Below are 27,361 nucleotides of genomic sequence, written 5' to 3'. Positions count from 1 at the left end.
TCCCCCGATGGGAGGAGATGGGCAGGGACAAATTGAATAAATAAATAAATAAATAAATAAATAAATAAATAAATTCAGATCCTAAAGCTGAATCTGTGACTCACAGGTTTTTAAACTGCCCTTAGTATCACGCCTGGCACCTCAAGCAAATTGCACCCCTTGTTAATCAATTATGAGACCAAATGCAGTCCGAGGTTACAGATCAGCTTCTAAGAGATCATTCTACTGAAATATCTAGAAAGGTCACAAAATTTCTACCAACTGGTAGGGCTATAAAAAGCCACTGGAGATTTATTTTTAAGCTCTGTTGCTGTTTCTCACTCACCTTTACGGAGCCTGATTATTATTCCCAGTGTCGTTGAGAGTCAGGTGGCATGCAAGTTTAATAAATTATTATCATTATTATTATCATCTTTGATTTTTGTTTTAAATTTTATTTTTATTTCATCAAACTCTGTACTTGTTGTTTGTCTAGTCAGGGCAATCCTCATAATACCAGTAGCTATGCAAGACAGAACAGAGACAGTTCGTTTATTCTAGAAGAGAAGAGGGGGCATCTCCTAATTAAATTACCCGAGCAACTGGAGCAATGTACAAGTAAGCTCTAGGCTTTTCCTTTTTGTTGGAAACAGCATTATTACCTCTGGGCCTATGTGCCTGTGACGTCTTGAACCTTCAGCTAGGACCCAGGGCTGGACTCTAATGAAACCCCAGTTCTGGACTTCTGGATTTCCCTACTTCAGTCCAAGTCCTTTTTGTTTGGTGATGTGCTCTTACTAAAAGGTAAGTCCTTGCCTTCATTGTACTTGAGTTATTACTTTTCAGTCCAAGCATTAACTCTGCTTTTCAAGACAACTGATTTAAAAACCCACCATCAAACCAGTTGTAAACATGCTACTCATATATTATTGTTGGGCTTGGATATTAGATATTAGATTTATCAATATTTATAGTTACGCTGGTTCCCTTGCTATGTCAGTCAGTCATGCTTTATATGTTAAGTTTTTGGTCTCTGACTATTTATCAATAAATAAATTCATATGCCTTTTATCAATAATTTGTCAAATAGTCATTGCAAATCATTTGGATTCTGAGCCAACAGAGCAGTATCAGAAGTTTGTCTACATCTACCTCTCATGCTAAGAAATGTCTCTATCGTTCCCTACTTAACAATGAGCCATTCTCTAAGCTTTCTATTTATGTTCATGCAAGCTTGAATTCTATAATATACCATTCCTATTGCAGTCAGAAACCAACCTTCCATGCAAAACACTCTGCACTTCCCAAATGTTTTCATTGTTACTGCTCATATTCTTTAAATCAGAATTATGCCAAACACTTTCCCAGACACATTTAACAAACTAACCTCTCTGTAGCTTTTGTATTTTCTCTTTCCAACTTTCCCTTTGAATAGGTGAACAATAACACAGGCACAGATAAAATCTTCATACCTAAATATCCATACTTTAATATTTCTTCAGCTACATTATCTACATCTGCAGCCTTACAATTTTTCAAAATTATCGAAGCATTCATGACTTCCATCATTTTTTTCTTGGTTATTAAGAATTACAATATCATCTCCGTTCTACTCTTCAGTGTATCAGTATCAGTCTTACATTCCTTCCAGAATTCCCTCACTTCAGTTTCATCTCAAGCAATTACAGAATGCTTATTTTTAATTTATTTTTACCCTGGTAGAGGTTTTGTGTTTAGTTCTCTTCATCTATTTTTTTTTAAAAATCAACAATACCTCTGCATTTTATCTTCCTTTTTAAATCCTAGCCGCTTCTTGATCTCTTTGATAATATTCTATAGTTGCCTTTTCTTTTCTGAGCACATTATGCAATATCTTTATTCATTTTTGCAGCAATCCCTCTCTTAGAGACCTTTTTTTCATTCACAACCTTTTCACTACCATTTTACCAAGCATCCTTTTTCATACTTCCTATACTGTAACTCCATACATTTGTGTGATATTCTATAACACATTTTTTTTCACTCTGTTTCAAGCAGCTTCTATGTAATCTTTCCTTATACATACTTTTTTCCCATTCTCTTGGCAGATCAATATATTTGTGCATAGTTTTTTCAAACAGGACTCATACTTTGTCTTCCTGCAGTCAGTCTACTTTTCCTCAAGTTTCTATTACTTCTTTATTATTTGTCCATGTCATTGTTCACAAGATCCATCCTAATGCTCTCAAGATTCCCCCCTCCATAATAGGAAATATTGTTCATAGTATTAGCTATTAGCTGTATTATTATTTTTTTTCCTTTGGACAGTTAAGGTAATCCCAAATAACAGCAGACCCACATGTTCAAATAATTGATCCAAGGGGAAATGAATTCCCAATCCAGCAAATATTTAATTCCACTTTATTTTGAAAATACCAGCTCTTTTAACTAATAGTTGTTCTGGTGTTTTCTGCATGAAGGTACTACCTTTCCTGCCTACCTGCCTGCCTACCATCTCTATCTATCTATCTATCTATCTATCTATCTATCTATCTATCTATCTATCTATCCATCCATCCATCCATCCATCCATCCATCTATCTATCTATCTATCATTTCTTACATTATTAAAAAAAACCTCACAAAATGTCATTCCATCTATATCTACAAATAATATTTATTTTCACAGAGCTGATCCCATGCTAGTGCAAAAAGAGAGTCATGAAGTAGGTAAGATTTGCCTCCGCCCTATTATTTATGGATCAAAGTAGAAAAACAATCTGAAGTGAGTTTCTTATAGAATGTTTTTTGTTTTGTTTTTGTTTTTGTTTTAACCAACACAGCCTTGTTCTGAGTTGTAAAATATTATTCCATGTATTTTCAAATAGAATTGTAAGGTTCAGGAGCATTCATGCAACACCTGTTTTGCAACTCCTTGAAGAAGCTTCATCCTCAGCTGCTGCAGCTCAGTCTTGGGAAACAGTACATTTGGTTTAAGGAGTTGCAAACAGGTTCTATGTAATCACCCAAATGCACCCAAAATGATTGAATAAGACAAAAATAATACTAGATCAAGGTTAAGGCCTAGGTAGTCCATATACCTCTGAAAAAGTCTGAAAGAAGCTTACAGTGGGAGTAATGCAGCATTACCATGCCTTGTTCACCATGACTTACAAGAAAATAAAATTGGATAGTGGGAATCATTTCACAAGTAACATATCTAAGGAAGTCTATAAATCGCCATATACATTTAAATGCAACTTTGAATATTTGTCAAATAGCTGTAGGCTGTCTTCATGCCAGATTAATTTCTTTTCAATCCAATTCTACATGTGTTCATTTATAGATCAATTTAATCCTGTTACTTTATTAATCTCATGTTATTAACAATATGAACAATGTATTTAAATGTACATTTACGGATGTATTTTTTTTAGATAATCACAACTTACAAACTATATTTGTTCTCAGCGTAAAGGTAAAGGCTATTTTGAATCAAGACCAGCTTCTGATTTCAAGGACACATCCATGCAGTTTTGTAGGCAATAGTATGGATGCAATTTGCCACTGCTTTCTTCTTGGATGCTTTTTGACTTTCTGGTCTATCCTATAGTCCTGGTGATCCCTGATGGTCTCCCAGTCAAGTAGTAATGAGTCATGAATCTACTTAGTTTCCCAGCCTATACAAAGTTGGCCATCACTTATCCTTTAAAATTGGTGTCTCAAAATTACATATTTTTAACAGCATTGTAGAATATTTCTAAACTGAAAATAGTAGTTCAAAGTGCAGAAAGTGAGAAATCTAATTATAGGGAAGATCACAGTGTTTAAAGAAAAAAACTGGACAAAATTTCTGTTTTTTTTCCATCTCAGTATTTTTGGATAACTGAAATTAATTTTGTTAAAATTAATAAGCTTCTTACAGGGGATTAAATACACACATACACACACACACACATATCCATTCAGTTGTGTCTGATTTTCAGAGATTGCCTGGAGAAGTCCCTGAAGTTTTCTTGACAAGGTTTTTCAGAAGTGGTTTGACATTGCCTCCTTCCTAGGGCTCTGAGAAAGTGACTGGCCCAAGGTCACCCACTGGTTTTGTGCCTAAGGTCAGATTAGAACTCACAGTCTCCCCATTTCTAGCCTGATGCCTTAACCACTACACCAAACTGGCTCTTATATTTACATATACATTTTATGTCATATCTGATTGCAACCATTAATGTAATTGTGTATGTATTCTGTGATGTGGTAATACAGTGATACAGTATAATCTGTATATACTAGTGCCAAAAATATTGTTAATACTATTTACTTTAGAAGATATACTTCAAATTAGTCATTAAAACCCTGTAATCTAATGCCAATTACAAAGAAGTGACACAATCAGAAGAGATGTTAAAAAATTAGCCTCATTTGCAATGTGCAGCCTAGTTATATTTGCTCCAAAGCCAGCTTTTGTCAGTCAGATGAAAATTGTTTCCATTGACATAAATAAATCCAACTAACACATGAGTCATATATATATATATATATATATAAATTGACAATTGTCTTTACAAAAAAGACACTTTCTCTTTGTGGCTGCATAGCTCAGGTCTTTTACTTTATTTTCATGGTTGGAACAGAGATCTTCTTACTTTCAGCAATGGCTTATGAATGTTATGCTGCCATATGCAACCCTCCGAGATACAGCACCATTATCAGCCACCACTTATGCATCCAAACGGTACTGGCTACATGAGTTTGAGGTTTCCTGGAGATAGATAGATAGATAGATAGATAGATAGATAGATAGATAGATAGATAGATAGATAGATACACACACACACACACAGATACTCACACAGAGACACACACCCAGAACCAATAGCTACAAGAAGGAATTTATATTTTAAAAAGTTTGTGTGTGTGTGTGTATCCCTGTGATCTGAGTATCAGAATTCCTCTGGAATTTAATTGTTTGTTTGTTTGTTTATTTATTTGTTTGTTTGTTTGTTTGTTTTATTTCCAGATTACTTTCCCTCTGAGGCAAGGTGGATGGATTTAGTTACAATGCTGATGGGTGCACTGTTGGAAGACCGAAAGGAACAGGTTGGGGACAAATCATCATGGACAAAATCTATCTATGTTGTTGTTAAGAGTTGGCACCAACTTGATGGCACATAATCAATTAATCAATCAACCCCATTGAGAAAAGTACTATGGAAAACCAAACAGCTGTGACTGAATTTCTTCTCTTGGGACTTTCTGGTGATCCAACACTCCAGGCATTCTTGTTCCTGATCTTCTTACCTATCTACTTAATAACGCTGGCAGGGAATATGGTCATCATATTGGTAATAAGGGCTAATCCTCACCTACACACTCCAATGTATTTCTTTCTCATTAACTTATCCTTCCTTGACATCTGCTATTCCTCTGTAACGGTTCCCAAAATGCTACAGAATCTCCTAGCTACAAAAAAGACAATTTCTCTCTGTGGCTGCATAGCTCAGGTCTTTTTCTTTATTTTCATGGCTGGGACAGAGATCTTCTTACTTTCAGCAATGGCTTATGATCGTTATGCTGCCATATGCAACCCTCTGAGATACAGCACCATTATCAGCCACCGCTTGTGCATCCAAATGGTACTGGCTGCATGGGTATCAGGTTTCCTGGATTCCTGTGTTAATACTCTTTTTTTAGCTGACCTACAGTTCTGTGGTCCCAGCAACATTAACCATTTCAGCTGTGAGCTACCTTTGCTGTTGCAACTGTCCTGCACTGGCACTTTTGCCAATGAAATGGTAATTCTTACCTTTAGCATGCCATTCGGGTTTGCTGCCCTTCTTCTAATCATAGCTTCCTATGTTTGTATCATTAGCACCATTCTCAGGATAAGTTCTGCAGAAGGCCGGCAGAAGGCATTCTCTACTTGTGCTTCCCACCTTACAGTGGTTCTCTTATTCTGCGGGACTGCAATCATTAGGTACATGAAACCTGCCTCTGGCTACTCAGACACAATGGACAGGCTTGTGTCAATCCAGTACAGTGTCCTAACCCCCATGTTAAATCCCATTATTTACAGCCTGAAAAATGAAGATGTGAAGAATGCTCTAAAGAAACTTTTTAGAAAGTGACTTCAAAGAGGCCTTGAAATTACTGAATTGTGAGATTACCTTGATGAAGAAAGAGAATGCATTAAGGCAAGAATAGCAGGAGTGGAGAATATAATATGGTAGGCCTCATTAAACTACTGGCTGAGGTTGTCACTCCATCCTATGGTTTTACCCCCTCCCCTTATATTTAGGGGATGGTGTTCAACCTATGTGGAAGCAAGCAATTCACTCCTAGGGCTTTCACCTCTTCACTTACTCTCTATGGACTTCAAACAAATAATAGTGACATTCAAACAGAGCCTGTTTGATATAGAATGTCAAAATAATTAAGGAAATAAGCTTCGAGTCTTCATGGCTGATAGTTCAAGGTATGTCATGACTCCAACTACATCTCTCATGCAGCTGGATGTCCTGAGCCAGAGGGAGTGATTTCATCCTAGCCTAACAGAATGCTCTCCCTTCGGTGCTCCTTGAACATAGATATGCAAATATGCTGTGGCCATTATGAGCATACACCTGCAAGTTAGGACAAGTAGAAGTTGTGAGCATGTCATCCTCTACCGTCAGTTTGATAGGAACTCTACAGAGCCCTAATGACTCTCCTTCTGACTAATATTACATGATTTAATACCCAACAACATGTATAGTTTCTGATATCTGACAACAACCCTGAAACAACACATAACATAGCCAGGTTCTGTACCGCTGCGTATAAAGTAAGCAGATAGTGCTAAAAGCAGTCGAATCTGGGTTGATTATGGTCTGCTGAATATGGCCTACTCTTAACGCTTAGCTTAGCCAAAATGTCTTACATTTAAATGAAGCTTTTACTTTTACAATGTCTTTTAGTTTCAATTATTATTTTGTATTTTACGTCATTTTAATCATTTGAGTTTCATCCTTAGGCTTACTCCTATTGTGTATTTGCTTTGTGCAGATTAATGAATGCAATAAAGATTTATTTGTTTTGAAAAAGAAAAAATTATATATAATTAAATCCTACTCTTGTAGTTTGGGCACTGTGGTGGAGGACAGGAAAGAATTATGACCGCAGGAATACTGAGCTTGGTCTCTGTCTATTAAACATTTTGAGATGATAGATGCCTTTTCCTGCACCCCCCGCCACTCCAAAAAATCCAACCTATTTTTCTGCATTCCCCTGAGGTGACGTTTGAAGAACTGTGTGCCTCTGACCTATGGATCCTGGAGCCATTTTCTCTTACCTTTTGTTTTACAGACTTATAGAATACAAATATATCCACATCCTCCAGTTCACACACTGTAAGTATGATGAATGTTATATTTTTAGAGAAGTGGCATCCAACTTCTCTTCACTTTTGTCAGCCTTTCTAGAGAAAGGAAGATATATATATATATTTTACTGTGAAAGGTGGTCATCTTCATAAAATAAGGTTGGGGGGTGCAACTTTCCTTATTTTGCTCTAGAATGAATGAATACACACACACACACACACACACACACACAGACACACAGACACACATACATACACTCAATATATAAATACATTCAAATTTTGCATAAGGCTGAAGTGACTTTCCAAAGCAAATGAGGTTCCATTTTCTCACTGCATGGTGAAGTAGAACTAGAAGTAGAAAAATATCAATATATTATTGTGCTGGAACTAAAGATTTTGTGAAAGGGTCACATTTTACTTCAACATTACCAACTGTTTAAGAGTTGCTGACCATATTCTCTTGATCTCTGAGGTTGGTGTCCTGGACACACAGGTATTAACTTGGGCAGAGACTTGACTGATCCCATAGTGAAAATTATCAGGAATATCTTCTAAAATCCTGACCAAACTATCAGCTTCAACATACCTGTCTGTATGGAAGGTAAAACAAATCTTTCACGTGTTGCACTAGTTGCACTTAGACTGGATTACATAGTACTCCTTGAAATGTGTCACACTTTGATGAGGATTCAGAGAATTCAGCTCATATAAAATATGGCTGCTTGTTTTGATTGTAGATAGACAGTTGGATCATATTAGTATAATGACTTAGTTCTAAGTTGGCTACTGCAATGCAAGTCCAATTCCAAGCGCTAAGTTTGAACTTTAACCTCTGTCATGCCTGCTCAGATGAGTACATGAATCTTCTGATTAGCAGTAGTCCAAGTAGGGACTGAGGCACCATAAAAATAATAGCTGGATGACATTCTGTAGATGAAATAAAGGCAAAGAAATGCTTCAGTTTTACTGTCTTTATCACCAAAGAACAGGCTCAGATATGAGGTTGTATCTGAGACTGGTCATACTCCTCATTTTCTACCAGCTTCATTGCCGGTATCTCTTCACCTGCTTCATTTCTTGGAGCTTTGTCAAAGCCAGCCCAAGAACAATTTCGAGTCAGTGTATTCCAAACTCCAGTTCTTTATTGCTGTCACCAAACAGACAGAATCTTGCTACTCTAACTGTCATGACCTCGTTGCAAGGCACAAAGAGCCTCACAACGTAGATCATGATCATTAAGAAATAGAGGAAGGAGATAATTAAACCAGGGATTAACACAAGCACCCGAAAGCACCCACGCCCACGGACCCATAGACAGCTGAAAAGAAGGACGTCGGAAGAACGGAGATAAGCTGCACCTGGTGCCCTGGAGGACACAACCAAATCCGAGGGACAAAGGGAGACACCGGGAAAACGCCCAGGCAGCCATCAAGGGTCCCATCAAGAGGGATCGGGACAATGCAGGGTGGAGGAGCCTGGGGCACCACAAGAGGGTATAAAAGGGGCACCTCCACACCACCACCCCCGTTCCCGTTTTTCGTTCTGTCAGCCATCATTCCAATAAACCAGAAATCCTTAATACCCATTAAGTGAGTCTGTGTCTTATTGAGAAGCGAGACTGACCCTGACACTAACTGACCTAAGGGTAAATAACCTGGGAGATTCTAGGATGGAGTTAGCTTGAACCTCTTAACTTTCCCAGCAACAGTCTCTGGACCGTGAATCCTCTTATCTGCCTGGAATGTGCTCCTTTCTTCTGAGGAATCAGTGGCAGTGCCGAAATCCACCACAAGCTTCCAGGAAAACCAAGGACCAACCCAGGTTTGGCAGGCAGGAAGAGGCTGCTCATGAATAATCCTATCTAGCACTCAGAGCTCCTCTGTTTCACCCATGCACACATACACACACGCACAGTAGTTAACAAAGTATTCAACAGCTCTACCCCAAGACTCCTGGGAAATTCCCCAAACGCATTTTGAAAATATTCTGGATCCACCAAAATCCTGGGGCAGATCATTCAAATTGACCCATCCTTCTTGTGGAGGCTGTGGCTGCAGTTAACCCCGTAGTCATGAGGCAATTATCTATGCATGACAAACGATTGATGGTAATGTCTCATTACTCAGATCAAGTCTCATCTGCTCCAAGGTAAAACACTAAGTCCAATGTGCAGTCAGCTATGTGGGTCAGGCCACTCTTTCCATGATTTTACACTTCTTGCCAATCCAAGTGACTTCTTTTTCTTTATATAAAAATAATTTAATAATAATTTATTAAACTTGTTTATGGACCTGTTCATTTTTTTTTTTTACTTCAGAGCATAGTGTATCATATTCCAATAAAGCTAAGCTGATATCAGTATTTGGGGTTTGTATCATGTTACTCAATGTTCTAGCCAAAATGGATTTCTAAAAGTCATCGTTTTTCCTCAGAAATAGCTGTTGCCATTTTAATCTCTGCTCATGATGAGTATCCAATTCATGTGGAACCCCGTGGTCTACAGTGGGCACGGTATTAGGTCAGAATCCCACATCAGAGCGACAGGCATGAGTTCATGGTCAATATTCTCTCTAGTAGTAACAAAATTATCTGAGAATAAATGGTCTTTTCCTTTTGACACTTAAAAATATAGAGATAGAGATATATAGATATATATGAGAGAGAGAAGGAGAGAGAGAGAGGTAGATAGATAGAGATAGCTAGGTAGATAGCATTACAAGAATGTGCTTCATGATAAGTGAATTAGTATATGATACTTGGGATTCTGCTCTATAATGCCTGCAGACCAAATTTACACATCAGTGAAAGCAAGATTATTCTACTGGTTTTGTTTTCTTCATCCTCTGAATACCAATAAGTCACACCAGTTACTGTATGACCAGAACAGTTATTAATGCATTTAGTAATGTTAAAGATCAATTATCTAGAGTTCAGTCCAGTGACAACCAAGTATCAGTTCAAATAGTATGTATGTATGTATGTATGTAATTTTCAAATTTAGCCACCGCCCATCTCCCCCATTGTATATCTAAAGGATATACAACTTGTAAAAAAATAATGCTAAATCTCATATATTTAATTTTATTGCCAGAAAATAGGAAACTACAAGCAAAGGTACACCAGTTCATCACTCCCACCCCCACCCCCAGTCCTCCTTAAACTAAAAATGACAAACCACTTTGAAGATCTCTCTCTTTATTTTGCTCTTCAAGCTACCTTAATTTAAGTTCTACCAGGCTATATTCCAACCAAAAATGCCTGTGGGCAGTCCAGTGCTGGAGCTGGCTCATATCAGCTTGTGAGAGCCAATTGTTAATTTTGTTGGCATGTTGCAATCTGGTGGAGAGCAGAGCTAAGCCGCTATATCTAGCATGACAGATTTTCTGCTGCTAGTGGCATGGTACAGCAGTGGTAATGGAGAAGGGACTGTTCTTAAACATTTACCAACAGACGCCTTCTGCCTATGGGCTCACCACTACCACCACCACAACAGGGGGCTTTTTGGTTCTGGATGTCACTGTATTTGCTTTTAATGTCTAAGCAATCTATACAGGAGGACACCTAAGTTTAAATTTCTGGATTTATAGTATCACTTTGGGGAAGAATGTATAAGTCTCTGATCAGCCAGAATAACTTCTAACTTTTTTAGACCACTTTACTCAACCCTGTTCATGAATAGCACTTTACTAAATTATCATTTGAATGTCTTTCTTCTGAGTATATACTAATTTCTAAGGAGTCAGTGTATCTTGACCTAAGATAGGCTTATTTGTTTATTTATTTCTTTATCAAACTTCCTCACCGCCCATCTCCCTCCCAAGGAGGGACTCTGGGTGGTTTACAATAAAAACAAAATTAAAATTCAAGACAATTAACATGCAATAAATACAATAAAAATAAAAATGGGATGGGATCTAAATGGCTAATTATAGATACCATTTGTTTGTCATGATTAAAGGTAATGTGGGGAAAATAATACTCTCATCATTTTTAGTCATTTTTTAGGATTAAGTTCTCACAGTTATAATGCTGAACATCCCACCTATTTATTCCTACCCAAAGAATAAATATCAAACTCTGAAATAATTTATCCCAGGTGCAGATTCAAGAGCTAATGGCCAGTCAAGGTACCCACCCCTGGAGATGAGAATTGATTGATTGATCTTGGAAGCTAGTATCTAAGATGAAATCTAAGTTGGAAAGCATGTATCAGAATTTTCTATCTGCTGACACATTTTCAGATTATTATTATTATTATTATTATTATTATTATTATTATTATTATTATTATTGATGGCTATGCTTTCAAGACTCCTGACCATTATTGGGCAATACCAAATACACTGAGCACATTTCTTACAGACTTTTATACATGTGCAACTAAAATATATGGAAACATTACTAATTCTGTTTAAACATGGCTGTATCTGATTTGGTTAGGACATCTGAACACCAAGAACTGAACCAAGGATGGCAGATCCTCCTTAGAGAGCTTCTATTTACTGACCAACACAGTAAGTGTATATGTGGTTCTGAAAATCAGGACCTAAATTAAAAAAAAAAAAAAAATACTCCAGCCAAAGCTGTACCACAAATGAAATGTAAACATTGTAAAATAAAGTTGTTTGGAAAGCCTTGTTACAGTTACTCTACTTTCCGTCCACTGTGTCTTCCCCAGTACACTACCCCATACATTGATGTGAGAAAACTATAGTCACGAAAAATGCTTGAGAATTAGATTAAGGAGATAAATAGATTTCTGAAAAAAACATAACGATGGATTGTTAAAGGGCCTAGAACTACTAAATGTGAGATTAATTGGACTTACTGGTGGGTAAGTGGGTAAATGTTTACAGTTTTTCTAATATTATTTTGTCTTATGTTTTCATCTTATCTTACATACAAACAATGTAATAATTGCAAACATAGAAACATGTGTTTGCCATAGGCTGTGTCTAAGCATCTATCTATCTATCTATCTATCTATCTATCTATCTATCTATCTATCTATCTATCTATCTATCTATCTATCTAATAACCAACCCTATGCTCTAAGAAGAAGAAAAATTAAACATAGTTCAGACATGCTTACTACTTACTCAATGACAAAATGACAGTTCAGACACATATTAAATTAATGGCACAAATGAAACAAGTTTGGATTCAACTCATTGTTGACTGACAAACAGTCCTTTTAAATGTTCAAGATAAACACAAAGCAAAAAAGGAGAGATCCATGTACACTGTCTGAAGCTCCTTAGAAGGAAGGTAATTATTGACAATCTAAGAATTGGCATTTGAGTTTCAAAAAGTTACTTCAAACAGGACCTTTAGTTAGAACACACACATATCACAACAGCATGTATTCACAATAGAAAGAATAGACAATATACACACACAGAATATTTGCTAGTCACATTGATCCATGGTGATAGACAGGATGAACTCCAAATTTTCCAATAAAGGAATAAATAAAATGCTAAACCACAATTCTGCCTTCATCTCAAATACAGTGCCCTCAGAAATATTTTTTTCAGGGCATTCTTAATGTCTTTGTTTCTTAATGTATAGATCAAAGGGTTTAGCATGGGAGTGACAATGCTATAAAGGACAGAAATGAGTCGGTCTTTCTCCAGTGAGTATGTTGATATTGGCCGGACATAGGTGAAAATGGTGCTTCCATAATACAAGATGACAATAGTCAGGTGTGAGGTGCAGGTGGAGAAAGCTTTGATCCTCCCTTCATTGGACTGTATCTTCATGATTGTGGAGATGATGTAGATGTAAGAGAGGACAATGCAGACAAATGGAGTCCATCCTATCAATATCCCAGCAACAAACAAAGTGATCTCATTTACTGAGGTGTCTCCACATGAAAGCTTTAGAAGGGGAGGAATGTCACAAAAGAAATAATTGATCTGATTAGCCCCACAGAATGGCAGATGGAATGTAAAGTAAGTGTGAAGAGCTGAATTGAAAAATCCACCTGCCCAACAGACACCAGCTAACTGCACACAAAAGGTTTTCTTCATAATGAAAGTATATTTTAAAGGGTGGCAGATAGCTGCAAAGCGATCATAGGCCATTGCAGCCAGAAGGATACATTCGGTGCCCACAAAGGAGACAAAAAAATAGAGTTGAGTTACACATGCAACATATGTGATACTCTTCTTTTGTGCCATGAGATGCACTAGTATTTGAGGGACATTGGCAGTGGTATAACAGATATCCAGAAAAGAGAGATTTCCTAGGAAGTAGTACATGGGAGTATGAAGCTGTGGGTCCAGGCAAGCAACAGTTAGGATGGAGATGTTCCCTAACAGAATACAAATGTATTGAACCAGAAAGATAAAGAAGAGTAGCAGTTGCAATTCCTGAAGACCAGAGAAGCCCAAGATGAGGAATTCTGTTGGAGCAGTTTCATTTATCATTGTTTCAGAATTTGCTCATTTCTGCTCTATCATGAAATAAAAAAGACAACATTGTTATGACACCAAAATTGTTTTGTTTTGTTTTGTTTTGTTTTTTTCTGAGTTATGCTCATTTGATGACCAGAAAACTTGCCAAAGCAGATAACTTCCAGCACATAACTGGAAGATAAATCTGAAACATGCTCAACCTCACGCAACTAACAAATAACTTTTCCCTGCTTGTAGGATATTAATAGAAAATGTAATCTGCACTCTCATGTTTACTGACTGTGGCCAAATGATGCTAACTTTATTCTGCATTATAATATGTGTGTTTGTGTTCTTGTTTATACAGCAGGAAGGGGAAACCATTTCACACATTTAGTTCACATATTACAATGTACTGAATATACCACAGTTATCCTGTACAATAATAATAATAATAATAATAATAATAATAATAACAACAACAACAACAACAACAACCCATCACACTTTTTTTCCTCAGCATTTGTCCCCTGTGGTTTCCTAGTTTTGCTTCTTTTGTACTGTTCTCACCTATTTCAAACAAGGAAAACCATAAATGTAGGATACAACAAGTCCCCCCCACATGCCACATCCAGCCAGCTAGTTGCAGATCCTGACACCGAGTAGAGTTTTGAGGGAGTGATTGGCTTCTGTGCCTAAGGGAGGACCAGAACCTGGGTCTCCCCACTCCTAGTATAGCACCTTAACCATTATACCCCACTGGTTGTTGCTAAATCAAAAACAATGAAACCAGTTTATCATTTACTTCCAGATATTCTGACAAAATCTAATTAGATTCTCCTTAAGTACCATTATGCAAAGTTTGCTCTTGACTGGTAAACCTTGGAAAAATGAGCTTCCCAATTTTGTAGAGTAAGCTTGTTTTACATATATCTTCAGCTGAATGCATGGAATTCAGTGAAAAGCATGGTGTGCACATTCCATTTTATTTATTTTGTGGAACTAATATTGGTTCAGTAGCTGTAGCTGCTTTCAAAATCATTTTAATAGCTTTCTGTACTAAGCATTAACTGAACAGTGTGCAAAGGCAATTGCAGCTCTTATACATTTATTAAACACATGGAATAATTGTAGCTTTCTCCAAGTTCCATTTGCACACAGAACTCAGTAAAGCCTTTAAAAATCCTATCCATCAATATTCACATTAAGATGCAGCCACTACAAAAATTACTGACACACATGGATGCAGCCATAAGTATGGATGCAGCCATTACTATTATTACTATGTTGTTGTTGTTGTTGTTGTTGTTGTTGTTGTTGTTATCAATTAGATTCACAGTCAAAGACTGGTGAAAACTTAATAATTCAAGTCCTAACCAAGGATGTAAGAATTATTATTATTATTATTATTATTATTTCACAGAGTTACCTATAACGACATTTTAATATTATATATCTGTATCTATCTATATATTCACAAATAATTTTATCTGAGGTAACATAACAGAGCTACTATCAACTAGAATTAAATCTCTAACCCTTTGATTTATATATTGGTTGAAATATATGACACAAAATGATAACATAAATGATAGAATAAACTTCAACTTACAATGAAATTGAAATATCAAAGGAAAATCAGAGTATTCAAACAGCAAACACACACACACACACAAACAAAAACATACTGCAGCAGTATGTGCCTAAGACATTGCATACTTTCTCCTCCTAATACACAGCTCAAAGATGCAATGAGTCTGATGCCTCAGTGTCATTCACAATGTTGTCAAGCAGAGTTTGCTCTTAATCACCAGGCAACTTTGTTCACATTGAATAAAAATAAGGATGATGACAAATGATTAAGCAGGGAATTCAAGTATGAGCATAAAAACAAGGTTGCAAAGTGTTCTGATTAAATTATGTTGCATCTTTTTCCATGAAACAGCATGACTTAGATATCTCAAATCTATGTTGCCTGAACAAATTGCAGAAGCAGATTTTCTTCTAATCTATTATTTCCAACAAACATGCCCTTCAGTTCCAATAAATTTATCTGAAAGGGCATTTTTCTACTTAAATTTCTAAAGACTGGCATTCAGTAAAATAGGGAACATCAAAGAATCTGATTATTACCTGCTCATATTTTCTTCTGGTCTACCAAAGAGTGAAGGGTTAGCAGCATTGCCTAATCAAAATAATGATCTGATTAACAGAAATGTGGACATAAACAGGATATTAATTATTTCAGAAATTACCTGGGCTGATTCATGTTCACCTTTGTTACCCTAGTTTGTATATAGATATAATTGATGAATTCCAGAAAATGTTTTCTATATATTTACTGCTGAAACTCAAAAGCACTAACCTAGAGTTAAACCCAAGAGTCAAAACTAAAATAAATTATTAGTAAACATGTATTATTGCATAATTAGTTCCACCTAAATCAAGATTACTTAACCACATATCAAAGACCAGTTATGTTCAGTGATTTGTCTGTGAATTTACTAATTCTCCTCCTGTTCCTCCAACTTCTTTCTAGTAAGCTAAAGACAGTGAAAAGTTTAGAAATAATGCACTTTAGGAATGAACCCAAGATCAATTTTGTTTGTTTATCTTTTCCAGTAAACATTGGAAATATGCATTGGAAAAAACAGCTTCATCCATCTGCCTATCTGTCTAGCTATCTAGCTACCTAGCTATCCTGTCTATCTATCTTAAGTTCTATTTCTTTTACCAAACAAGAAAGTATTAGTCATTCCAATCAAATACATTCTGATTCTGTTGTATTATATTATAGTTTCTATATTATATATATTATAGAAATCAGTGAGTTTGGCTGTATGGAATCTTATCTATCATAATTAACTACCTATAACATAATGAGTTCCACTTAAAAAAAATATTTGGATCTCCTTCCTACCCTTGTTCCATGAGAAATGGCAGAAAAGGGGGAAGGAATGCAGGATGCATTGGGGTAATAACAGAGGCATCTGTGTTTAGTCACAGTGACACTATAATGACAATGCATACATTGCAATATTATGACTCAAGCTCCACTCTTTCATACTTGTGTTGTGAAGTCACATGCAATTGCATCAGGGGCAGAGTTTAAGTTGTGATCCAGATTCCATTATTTGCTCCTCCCCTTTGCACTTATTTTAAGAGGGAAATCTCACTACTGGGTAAATAAAGTAACAACACAGTATAGGTACATTTGGTTCACATAATAGCTATGCACCCAAATTGCTATTCCCCTTCAAGGAAAAAAAAATGTTATAAAGCATGATAGAGTACTAGAGTACAAAACAGTAAGCAAAATAAATTAGAATTTAGATAAGAAAAAGAGAAACAAACTTAGGTAAAACTAGTTTATAGCAACTGATTGATTTTGTGTCATCAAGTCAATGTCAACTCTTAGCAACCACAAACTGTAGATCAATTTTCTCCAGGAGGGTCTGTCCCCAACACTGTTCTTCACATCTTCCAACTTTGCAGCCATCACCACTTTGATTGAGTCCATCCACCTTGCTGCTGGCTGTGCTCTTTTCTTTCCTTCTACCTTTCCCAGCATTATAGACTACTCCAGAGAGGCCTTCACAGAATGTTTTCAAAGTATGATAATTTGAGCCTGGTTATTTGTGCTCTAGTGAGAACTCTGGGTTGATTTGTTCAATGATCCACTTGTTTGTTTCCTTGGCTGCCCATGGAATTCTTAGGAGTCTTCTCCAACACCAGAGTTTATTTATTTATTTATTTATTTTTCACATTTCTATCACTGCCCATCTCTCCCATTCACGATAGGAAGAGTATTGAGTTCAAAAACATTAATACTCTTCCTATTCTGCATCTTCAAAGTCCAACTTTTGCTTCTATAGACTGACACAGGGAATAACATGGTGTGCACAATTCCGATTTTTGTAGGAATAAACACATCCCAGGTTTTGACAGTGGTGGCCAGCTGAGCCTAGAGGTTATTTTTTAGGATTCAGAGGCAATAATCATACCTAGAGAGTTCAGGCAATGCAACTAAAATTCTATCTGCTACACAATTTAAAGTACAGAGAGAAGCATGAGGGAAACATTACCCAAATACATGCCCATTTTGCTGCCAGAAGCTCCTTTAAGGCAGCAGATAACACCCCAGCCAAAAAAATGGAGTGTAGCATCTTCTGGGTGGAATATACTGAAGCCCAACAAAATGCTAGTGTCCTGTTTTTTTTATATTTTAAAATCCACTTGTGCCAAGGACATCCTTATCTGGGTATGCCTGGGTCTTTGAAGTTATGCTATTTGGGAATTTCCTGGTGCTAGGCAGAAGATTCAGGTACATAGCTTTGTGTCAGTTTCAACACTGGGAGAAGCCCAAGTACAAAATATAGTGGGAACATCAGTAAACCACTTTTCATGTGAGGTGAAAATCTGGTACCCCACTATACCACTTCACTCAATCTTCCATCTGAATATATTTTCCAAAGCCATCATGGCTACTCTACCAACTGCTAGTCTGTGCTGTACTTGTTGAGTGTTTTTACTGTTGATAGTCAATCATAAAATGCAGAAGCTAACTACCACTTCAATATCTTTATTATCAGTTCTAAGGCTGGTTGTTATACCTGTTGACATTAGTTTGGTCTTCTTCATATTTAACTTTAGTTCCATTCTTTCACTGTGGTCCTTGACTTTCAGTACTACAGCTTGCAGATCATTTGGATTTTCAACTACCAGAGTAGTGTCATCAGCATATCATGGATTATTGACATTTCTTCCTCCAATTTTAAAACTATGCTCATCTTCTTTCAACACAGCATCCTTCAACATATATTCCTCATATAAGTTGAATAAGTAAAGGGAGAGTATAGAACCTTGTCTGACTCCTTTGCCAACCTGGAGCCAGTCTGTTTTGCCATGTTATCTCCATACTGTGGCTTCCTAACCTGTATATAAGTTTTGCATGAGGACAGTGATATATTCTGGGATTCACATTTTTCTAAACACATTCCATAGCTTGACATGATCAACAAAATCATCAATAATCAATGATGCCCATATTGACTTCTTTTTGGTATTTTTTGGCATTCTCAATTATCCTGTGTTTAGTTTACAGTTTATCCAGTTTATAGCAGTACGTTCATTAAAACTTTCTATACCTTTCTGTTCTTGAAAACCATCCTAGCTTCCATCACATCCATACACAACTTCAAACATTGCCTTTTGTTCTTTTAATTTCTCACCTCTGAAGATTTTGTCAATTCCATCTGAACTTGACTTTCTCAGTACTCCTCTTCCTCTCAGCCCCATTCATTATCCCTTCATATATTTCTTTGTGATTTCATCCTCATTCATTTACTCTAAAGAGTCAAGTCTTTTTTAAGATATGTATTTTGTATTCAATCCAATCGAATCCAATTTCAATTCAATCTAATTCATTTAGCACCCCTTTATACTTTCCCCTAAATGTTCTTGTTTTACTACACATACTTCTTAAACTCCCCATTCCCACCACATTTTACTTACTTTTATCTTGTTCTTTACATATAGAATTCTCACTTCCATATAACAAAGTCAGCAGAAACACTCTAATACATAGTAATTTCTATTTTTTTTTGCCAACATTCATTTCTCAGAACAGACCCACATAATAAATACTACTTTTCTATCAGTACATACTGTATATATCTTACATCTTTAATCTCATATTTAGTAAATTCCATGTTTAGTAAGCAGTCTTCAGAGGTATACTGATTCATATACTTTCTCACATTTTTTCCTTGATATATAACTTGTTTGCTTCATTTTCTCTGTCAAAATCAACTACCCTTACATTGATGCATAAATTTTATGATCCATACCCTTGTTGTATCATACAATCCATTCACCACAGATCTTTTGGATTCTTAACCAACAGCATAGTATTATCTACATACAAAAGTACATGTACAATCTATGGCTCCAGCCAACATTTTTCCAAGATCACCACAGGCATTCCTTATGCATTTATCCATAAATACAATGCACAACCAAACACGATACATCCTTGTCTCACTCCATGCTCAAAGTGAAACCATTCACTATGAATTCCATTTATTCTCACATACATTTTATTTCTATCATATACCATATTTATTGTATTCTATTGTATTCAGCAACCAGCAAACAACAATCAACTCAGTATTTACATAAATCATGAAGTTGTATTTACATTAAAACATGTTCAGTGGTATTCTCCAGGAGGTGTTAAATTCCACACAACTGTTTATTAGAAGCAGATTCCTCATAGCATAATACAACACCCAAACCAAATCTCCCCTATTTTAGCTACTCCACTCCTTCACTCTTGCTTACCCTTCCAGGCTCTTTAAATTCATAGTACGCAATTAAGTAGTTCAAACCATTATACAACACATCACTTTATCATATGCTTTCTCTAAATAAACAAATGTATACAAAAATTAGGGATGTGGTGGTGCTGCAGGTTAAACCACTGAGCTGCTGAGCTTGCCATTCGGAAGGTTGGTGGTTTGAATCCGTGTGACGGGGTGAGCTCCCGTTGCTAGTCCCAGCTCCTGCCAACCTAGCAGTTTGAAAACATGCAAATGTGAGTAGATTAATAGGTACTGCTTCGGCGGGCAGGTAACGGCGTTCATGCTGGCCACATGACCATGGAAGTGTCTACGGACAAATGCTGGCTCTTAGGCTTTGAAACAGAGATGAGCACCGCCCCCTAGAGTCGGACATGACTGGACTTAATGTCAAGGGAAACCTTTACCTTTACTTTACCTATACAAAGCTTGCTCATGTTGAAATATTTCTCAGTGACTTGCTAAAGAACAAAAAATCTGGTCTGTATACATTCTGTCCAGCATAAAACCATGCTGTGCTTTCCTAATTTTACTCATTGTCCCTTCTCATAAATTTTCAGTCACAATACTACCAAACACATATAAATTAATCTGCCTATTAATCCTTCCCTTTCTCTATGAATAAGAGAACTAGAACAACTTATTTTCAGGCCTCAGGCATACATGAAGCATTCTCATATATTTTAAAGCATTTCTAAATTTTAAAATTCTTCTAATTACATGATATACACACAGGTACCACACATGCATGTGTGACTGCAATTGGTTCTGGTGAAATGGTCGCTAAGTGACATGATTGCTAAGCAAACCATGTGACAGAGACACAGAAAGAGAGAGAGCACAAAGATTGCTGGTTGCTGCCATCTCATTTAGATAAAGTTCTCTCATACAGTGTCCTGAGTGTGACCCATTATTTTCCTCTCTCCACTTCCCATAGAGTGGAGAGATTGCTTAAACAAGCTATGTCTTTCTGAGCTGCTTTTCTCTGCAGCACACCCCTAAAAAGTACTAACCAGAAGTTAACAAGCTCAGTTCTATGACCTTATTAAGTTGATTAGAACCCTCTGACTGGCTGGTACTGCTGCCTGAAACTGACCAGACCGTAATCAGTTTCACACTGAAGGCTTTTGTTGTCAGGCACATGAAATTTGGTCTTAAATGCATGCATTGGTCAGAAAATGTATTTTATTACCATTTATTACTGTTGTATTTGCAAATGGTTGCTAAGCAAGGTGGTTGTTAAACAAGAAGTGGCTGTACAAAACTTTGACTCCATTCCTTGCAACTATCTTTTCTCTATATAAATATTATGTAATTGATTGTATCGTTATTGCAGCAAACATTCTCTTGAACACCTTTTATTTCCTATCCACAACCAGTTGCATTTTATCACTCCACTAAGCATCCTTTTCCATATTTCCTATTAGTGTAACTCTACACATTCTGTGACACCCTGTCCCAAGCAACTTCTATATCATCTTTTCTCCCATTGTGTTGGGAAAGTAAATTTTAATGCTCTTTTTTCCCATACAGGACCCATACTTTTCTTCTATGTCCATTTTTCTTTTCACAAGTTCTACTCTTGTCACTGTCAGTAGATCACTTCCCTTATAATAGGATATTTGTTTCATGGTATTAGCTATTGAGACCCAGTTTGGTGTAGTGGTTAAGGCAGTGGGCTAGAAACCAGGAGACTGTGTGTTCTAGTCCCACCTTAGGACAAAGCCAGCTGGGTGACCTTGGGGCTGTAATTTTCTCTCAGCTCTAGAAAGAAGGCAATGGCAAATCACTTTTGAAAAACTTGCCAAGAAAACTGCAGAGACTTGTCCAGGCAGTCTGAGAATAGGACACAATGGAACGGATTAATAATAATAATAAAGCTATTAATAAGCTATTAGCTTAATCCTTTTGAGAAGGAACAAAATAATCCCCAATAATGGCATCTGCATATGTAATTGATCTTTGGGGAAATGAATCCCTACCCTGAAATTGTTTAATTCTGCTTTATTTTTGAAAATACCATCTCTATTAATTCATAGTTGCTCTGGGGCTCTCTGCCTAGAGTATACCATCTTTTCACTTTTTTATTTCTTAATGAATCTATTACTTTATTTTAAAAAAAATCCCAAAAAGTCATTCCATTTAATAAACACCACCACCCCCTGCCATGGAGGTAATCAGGAAAAGGAGAAACATGAGATAGATAAGGAGAATGTTTGCCTCCCCTATTACTGATGCACCAAATTATGAAATAAATCTGGAGAGTTTCTTACATATTTTTTCTCTTCTTCTTAACCAGTCTATTATTCCTCTGAATGTTTTAAAATATTTTCACATGCATTTTTAACAAGGCTATCAGGTGAGTGAGCATTTGCATAGCACCTGTATGTGTTTCCTTAAAGCAGCTTCATTTTCTCCCAGGATTATACAACTCTTCTGCTCAGCTGCAACTCAGTTCTGGGAACAGATATATTTGATTTAAGGAGTTGCATAAAAAACACTTTGTTGCCTTTAAATTTGAAGCACTGCAAAGCTCTCTTTTCTAGATTTGAATTCAGTTGAAAACAGAAGTCTCAGGGATAATTTCTTCTGGGAAGGATCTGTGCTTCTGAATAGGAAGCAGTACCAAGTAACCCAAATGCATAGAAGATATTGATTGAAAAGAGCTTTAGAAGGATGGTACTGGATAGGTCTAAAGCCCTAGCTGGTCCATATACCTCTGAAAAAGTCTAAAAGATGTGTGTGTTTAATGTGGCTTTACTACATATTCTTCCCACGCTTTACAGGAAAGAAATTTGAATAATAGGGATCATTTCACAGGTAAAACATCCAGAAATATCTGAAAGCAACTGTACAAATTTAAATGCAATGTGTAGCATTTCTCACATAGGCTCATGAAATCTCCAGGTGTCTTCAGTGATGAACAGATTGATCTCTTTTCAGTCTTCCCATTTGTTCATTTATATTTTGTAAATGTAAACATATAATGTAATCTGATTTTTAAAACTGTATGAAAATTGTATATAAATACACATTTCCAGATGTGTTCTGAAATTACTTATCACAAAGTACATATTACAAAATACTTATGTTCTCAGTATAAAGATAAAGTCTCTTTCAAGTCAACACTGACCCTGGAGATTTCATGGATATATCCATCCAGTTTTATCAGCAATAGTGTGGACATAGATTGTCAATGCTTTTTTTTTTTTTTACTTCCTATTCTACCTTATAGTGCTGGTGAACCCTGTTGGTCTCCCTTAATCTTCCTTATCTTCCCAGTCCATTCAAGATTGGCCAGATGCTGTCACCCACCCTTTAAAATCTGTGTCTCCTAACATGAATATTTTTATCAGAATTGTGAACCACTTTTGAACTGTGCTGCAAAACTGGAAGAAGTGAAGCATATGATGAAGTAGATCAGACTGATTTCCTTCACTCTGAAATAAGGACAGATCAAAATCCCAAGTTTTTTTTTTTTTTTATCTTAGTAGTTCTGGAGAAAATTAAATGTGCTTTATTAGAAGGAAAAGTTTCCTTCAGAGGAAATTTATGTTTAAATTTATAGTTTTATATTATTACTGATTCCAAGCTCTAATATGTTTGCAATCTGTGATAAAATGATCTACTGCAATCTGTATGAAATAATGCCAAAGATTTATTGTGAAATTAGTTACTTTGTAAGGTACAATTCAAATTTGTTGTTAGAACCATTTTATAGTAATATAATGGTAAATTCATAAAAGTAATACATCTGGAACAAATTATTAAGAAATATTATATGGTTAGTTTAGTTATGTTTGCTCCAAAACCAATATAGCCAGCTTGGGTACATGAAATGCAATCAGTGAAAAAATAATAAGAAATATGTTGAACTCAGAAAAATATTTACATAAATACTGTGATTTAGAACCAATTTTTCCAAAGAAGTTGAAAAATATGAACCCACATATTTAGGTAAATGTGTATTATACCTTTTGTTTGCTTCATTGTGTATAATTGATTTTCTTGAATTTATGAGTTCATTTCTTCTGTATATTTTTCTTCTAGATGATTGTCCATTGAGAAAACTACTATGGAAAACCAAACAGCTGTGACTGAATTTCTTCTCTTGGGACTTTCTGGTGATCCAACACTCCAGGCATTCTTGTTCCTGATCTTCTTACCTATCTACTTAATAACCCTGGCAGGGAATATGGTCATCATATTGGTAATATGGGCTGATTCTCACCTACACACTCCAATGTATTTCTTTCTCATTAACTTATCCTTCCTTGACATCTGCTATTCCTCTGTAACGGTTCCCAAAATGCTACAGAATCTCCTAGCTACAAAAAAGACAATTTCTCTCTGTGGCTGCATAGCTCAGGTCTTTTTCTTTATTTTCATGGTTGGGACAGAGATCTTCTTACTTTCAGCAATGGCTTATGATCGTTATGCTGCCATATGCAACCCTCTGAGATACAGCACCATTATCAGCCACCGCTTGTGTGTCCAAATGGTACTGGCTGCATGGGTATCAGGTTTCCTGGATTCCTGTGTTAATACTCTTTTTTTAGCTGACCTACAGTTCTGTGGTCCCAGCAACATTAACCATTTCAGCTGTGAGCTACCTTTGCTGTTGCAAATGTCCTGCACTGGCACTTTTGCCAATGAAATGGTAATTCTTACCTTTAGCATGCCATTAGGGTTTGCTGCCCTTCTTCTAATCATAGCTTCCTATGTTTGTATCATTAGCACCATTCTCAGGATAAATTCTGCAGAAGGCCGGCAGAAGGCATTCTCTACTTGTGCTTCCCACCTTACAGCGGTTCTCTTATTCTGCGGGACTGCAATCATTAGGTACATGAAACCTGCCTCTGGCTACTCAGACACAATGGACAGGCTTGTGTCAATCCAGTACAGTGTCCTAACCCCCATGTTAAATCCCATTATTTACAGCCTGAAAAATGAAGATGTGAAGAATGCCCTAAAGGAACTTTTTAGAAAGTGACTTCAAAGAGGCCTTGAAATTACTGAATTGTGAGATTACCTTGACGAAGAAAGAGAATGCATTAAGGCAAGAATAGCAGGAGTGGAGAATATAATATGGTAGGCCTCATTAAACTACTGGCTGAGGTTGTCACTCCATCCTATGGTTTTACCCCCTCCCCTTATATGTAGGGGATGGTGTTCAACCTATGTGGAAGCAAGCAATTCACTCCTAGGGCTTTCACCTCTTCACTTACTCTCTATGGACTTCAAACAAATAATAGTGACATTCAAACAGAGCCTGTTTGATATAGAATGTCAAAATAATTAAGGAAATAAGCTTCGAGTCTTCATGGCTGATAGTTCAAGGTATGTCATGACTCCAACTACATCTCTCATGCAGCTGGATGTCCTGAGCCAGAGGGAGTGATTTCATCCTAGCCTAACAGAATGCTCTCCCTTTGATGCTCCTTGAACATAGATATGCAAATATGCTGTGGCCATTATGAGGATACACCTGCAAGTTAGGACAAGTAGAAGTTGTGAGCATGTCATCCTCTACCGTCAGTTTGATAGGAACTCTGCAGAGCCCTAATGACTCTCCTTCTGACTAATATTACATGATTTAGTACCCAACAACATGTATAGTTTCTGATATCTGACAACAACCCTGAAACAACACATAACATAGCCAGGTTCTGTACCGCTGCGTATAAAGTAAGCAGATAGTGCTAAAAGCAGTCGAATCTGGGTTGATTATGGTCTGCTGAATATGGCCTACTCTTAACGCTTAGTTTAGCCAAAATGTCTTACATTTAAATGAAGCTTTTACTTTTACAATCTCTTTTAGTTTCAATTATTATTTTGTATTTTACGTCATTTTAATCATATTAGTTTCATCCTTAGGCTTACTCCTATTGTATATTTGCTTTGTGCAGATTAATGAATGCAATAAAGATTTATTTGTTTTGAAAAAGAAAAAAGTATATATAATTAAATCCTACTCTTGTAGTTTGGGCACTGTGGTGGAGGACAGGAAAGAATTATGACCGCAGGAATACTGAGCTTGGTCTCTGTCTATTAAACATTTTGAGATGATAGATGCCTTTTCCTGCACCCCCCCCCCCCGCCACTCCAAAAAATCCAACCTATTTTTCTGCATTCCCCTGAGGTGACGTTTGAAGAACTGTGTGCCTCTGACCTATGGATCCTGGAGCCATTTGCTCTTACCTTTTGTTTTACAGACTTACAGAATACAAATATATTCACATCCTCCAGTTCACACACTGTAAGTATGATGAATGTTATATTTTTAGAGAAGTGGCATCCAACTTCTCTTCACTTTTGTCAGCCTTTCTAGAGAAAGGAAGATACATTTTTTTTACTGTGAAAGGTGGTCATTTTCATAAAATAAGGTTGGGGGTGCAACTTTCCTTATTTTGCTCTAGAATATGTATATGTATATGTATATGTATATGTATATGTATATGTATATGTATATGTATATGTATATGTATGTGAGGATGGAGAAGATATAGAGTCAGGCAAACCAATGGAAAATAAAGCAAAGGAGAAACAAGAAAAGGAGGGAAATAGGAGCTGGAACTCAGAAAGGAACTTGCAGAAAGTTTAAGAAGATGAATGGAATGGAGATCCTTGTCTCCATGGAAATCAGGATCAGAATGTATACACTTGGTGGGGATTCTCCTCTTTGCAATAATAGGAAGGAGGAACCTTGTAGGAACACAAGGAAACAGAAGTTTCAGTTGACAGAACAGTCAGTCATGGAATACAGCTGGCAGAGTGCCTCTAGGTGTAGTTAGGAATCCTGCCCAGAGAAGCCACAAAGCAGTAGGAATAGATCAGCAGGAATGGAGGGACAAAAAGTAGAGAGAGCTGAGTGAGAAGAGTCAGAGTTCAAGTGGCAAAGTAGTGAAGCATGTGGTCAGGGGCATCAAAATTAGGAGACAAGGGTGCAAGACAGAACAAAGGAGTTTGTGTGGCCTGTAAATGGGATATGTGCACAAGGAAGGGGAATAGTTGTAACTGTTTTTAACATAAGTCTATTGGGGAAAAAAGAGTTCCCCATTACTTTGATACCTAAGAGGATTTAATGTTTGTTATTTTTCCTCACTGAAGTTTATGAACTATAACCTATCACACTGGTCCAGTTGGTAGATAAATGTTTCTTGACTTCCCAGTATAGGGCTGAGAAAAAGTGATCAAGCCAAAGTCACCCAGCTGGCTTTCATGTCTAAAAAAGGAGCTCACAGTCTCCCACCTTCTAAAAATCAGGTCTGGTAGCACCTTTCCAT

At 36.6% G+C, this 27,361-nt stretch overlaps 2 protein-coding genes across 2 annotated transcripts; one reads left to right on the top strand and one right to left on the bottom strand.

The window, feature by feature from the left end:
• The first annotated feature begins 5,156 nt into the window (after window positions 1–5,156).
• On the top strand, window positions 5,157–6,083 carry LOC134495495 (olfactory receptor 5V1-like). The gene has a single exon (XM_063300988.1). It carries the CDS (start codon window positions 5,166–5,168, stop codon window positions 6,081–6,083), a length of 918 nt encoding a protein of 305 aa, XP_063157058.1. The 5' UTR covers window positions 5,157–5,165.
• A 6,733-nt stretch (window positions 6,084–12,816) lies between these two features.
• Window positions 12,817–13,749, bottom strand: LOC134495494 (olfactory receptor 5V1-like). The gene has a single exon (XM_063300987.1). The coding sequence runs from the start codon at window positions 13,747–13,749 to the stop codon at window positions 12,817–12,819; it is 933 nt and encodes a 310-aa protein (XP_063157057.1).
• Between the last annotated feature and the right edge of the window lie 13,612 nt (window positions 13,750–27,361).

This window comes from Candoia aspera, chromosome 4, assembly GCF_035149785.1.
Source record: "Candoia aspera isolate rCanAsp1 chromosome 4, rCanAsp1.hap2, whole genome shotgun sequence".
NCBI classification, from domain to species: domain Eukaryota; kingdom Metazoa; phylum Chordata; class Lepidosauria; order Squamata; family Boidae; genus Candoia; species Candoia aspera.
The sequence above is the reverse complement of the archived record's forward strand: the minus strand, read 5'-3'. Positions and strand labels throughout refer to the sequence as shown.

Excerpts from the sequence above, each read along its gene's own strand:
- LOC134495495 (XM_063300988.1), top strand. The coding sequence starts at position 5,166 with ATGGAAAACCAAACAGCTGTGACTGAATTTCTTCTCTTGGGACTTTCT.
- LOC134495494 (XM_063300987.1), bottom strand. The coding sequence starts at position 13,749 with ATGATAAATGAAACTGCTCCAACAGAATTCCTCATCTTGGGCTTCTCT.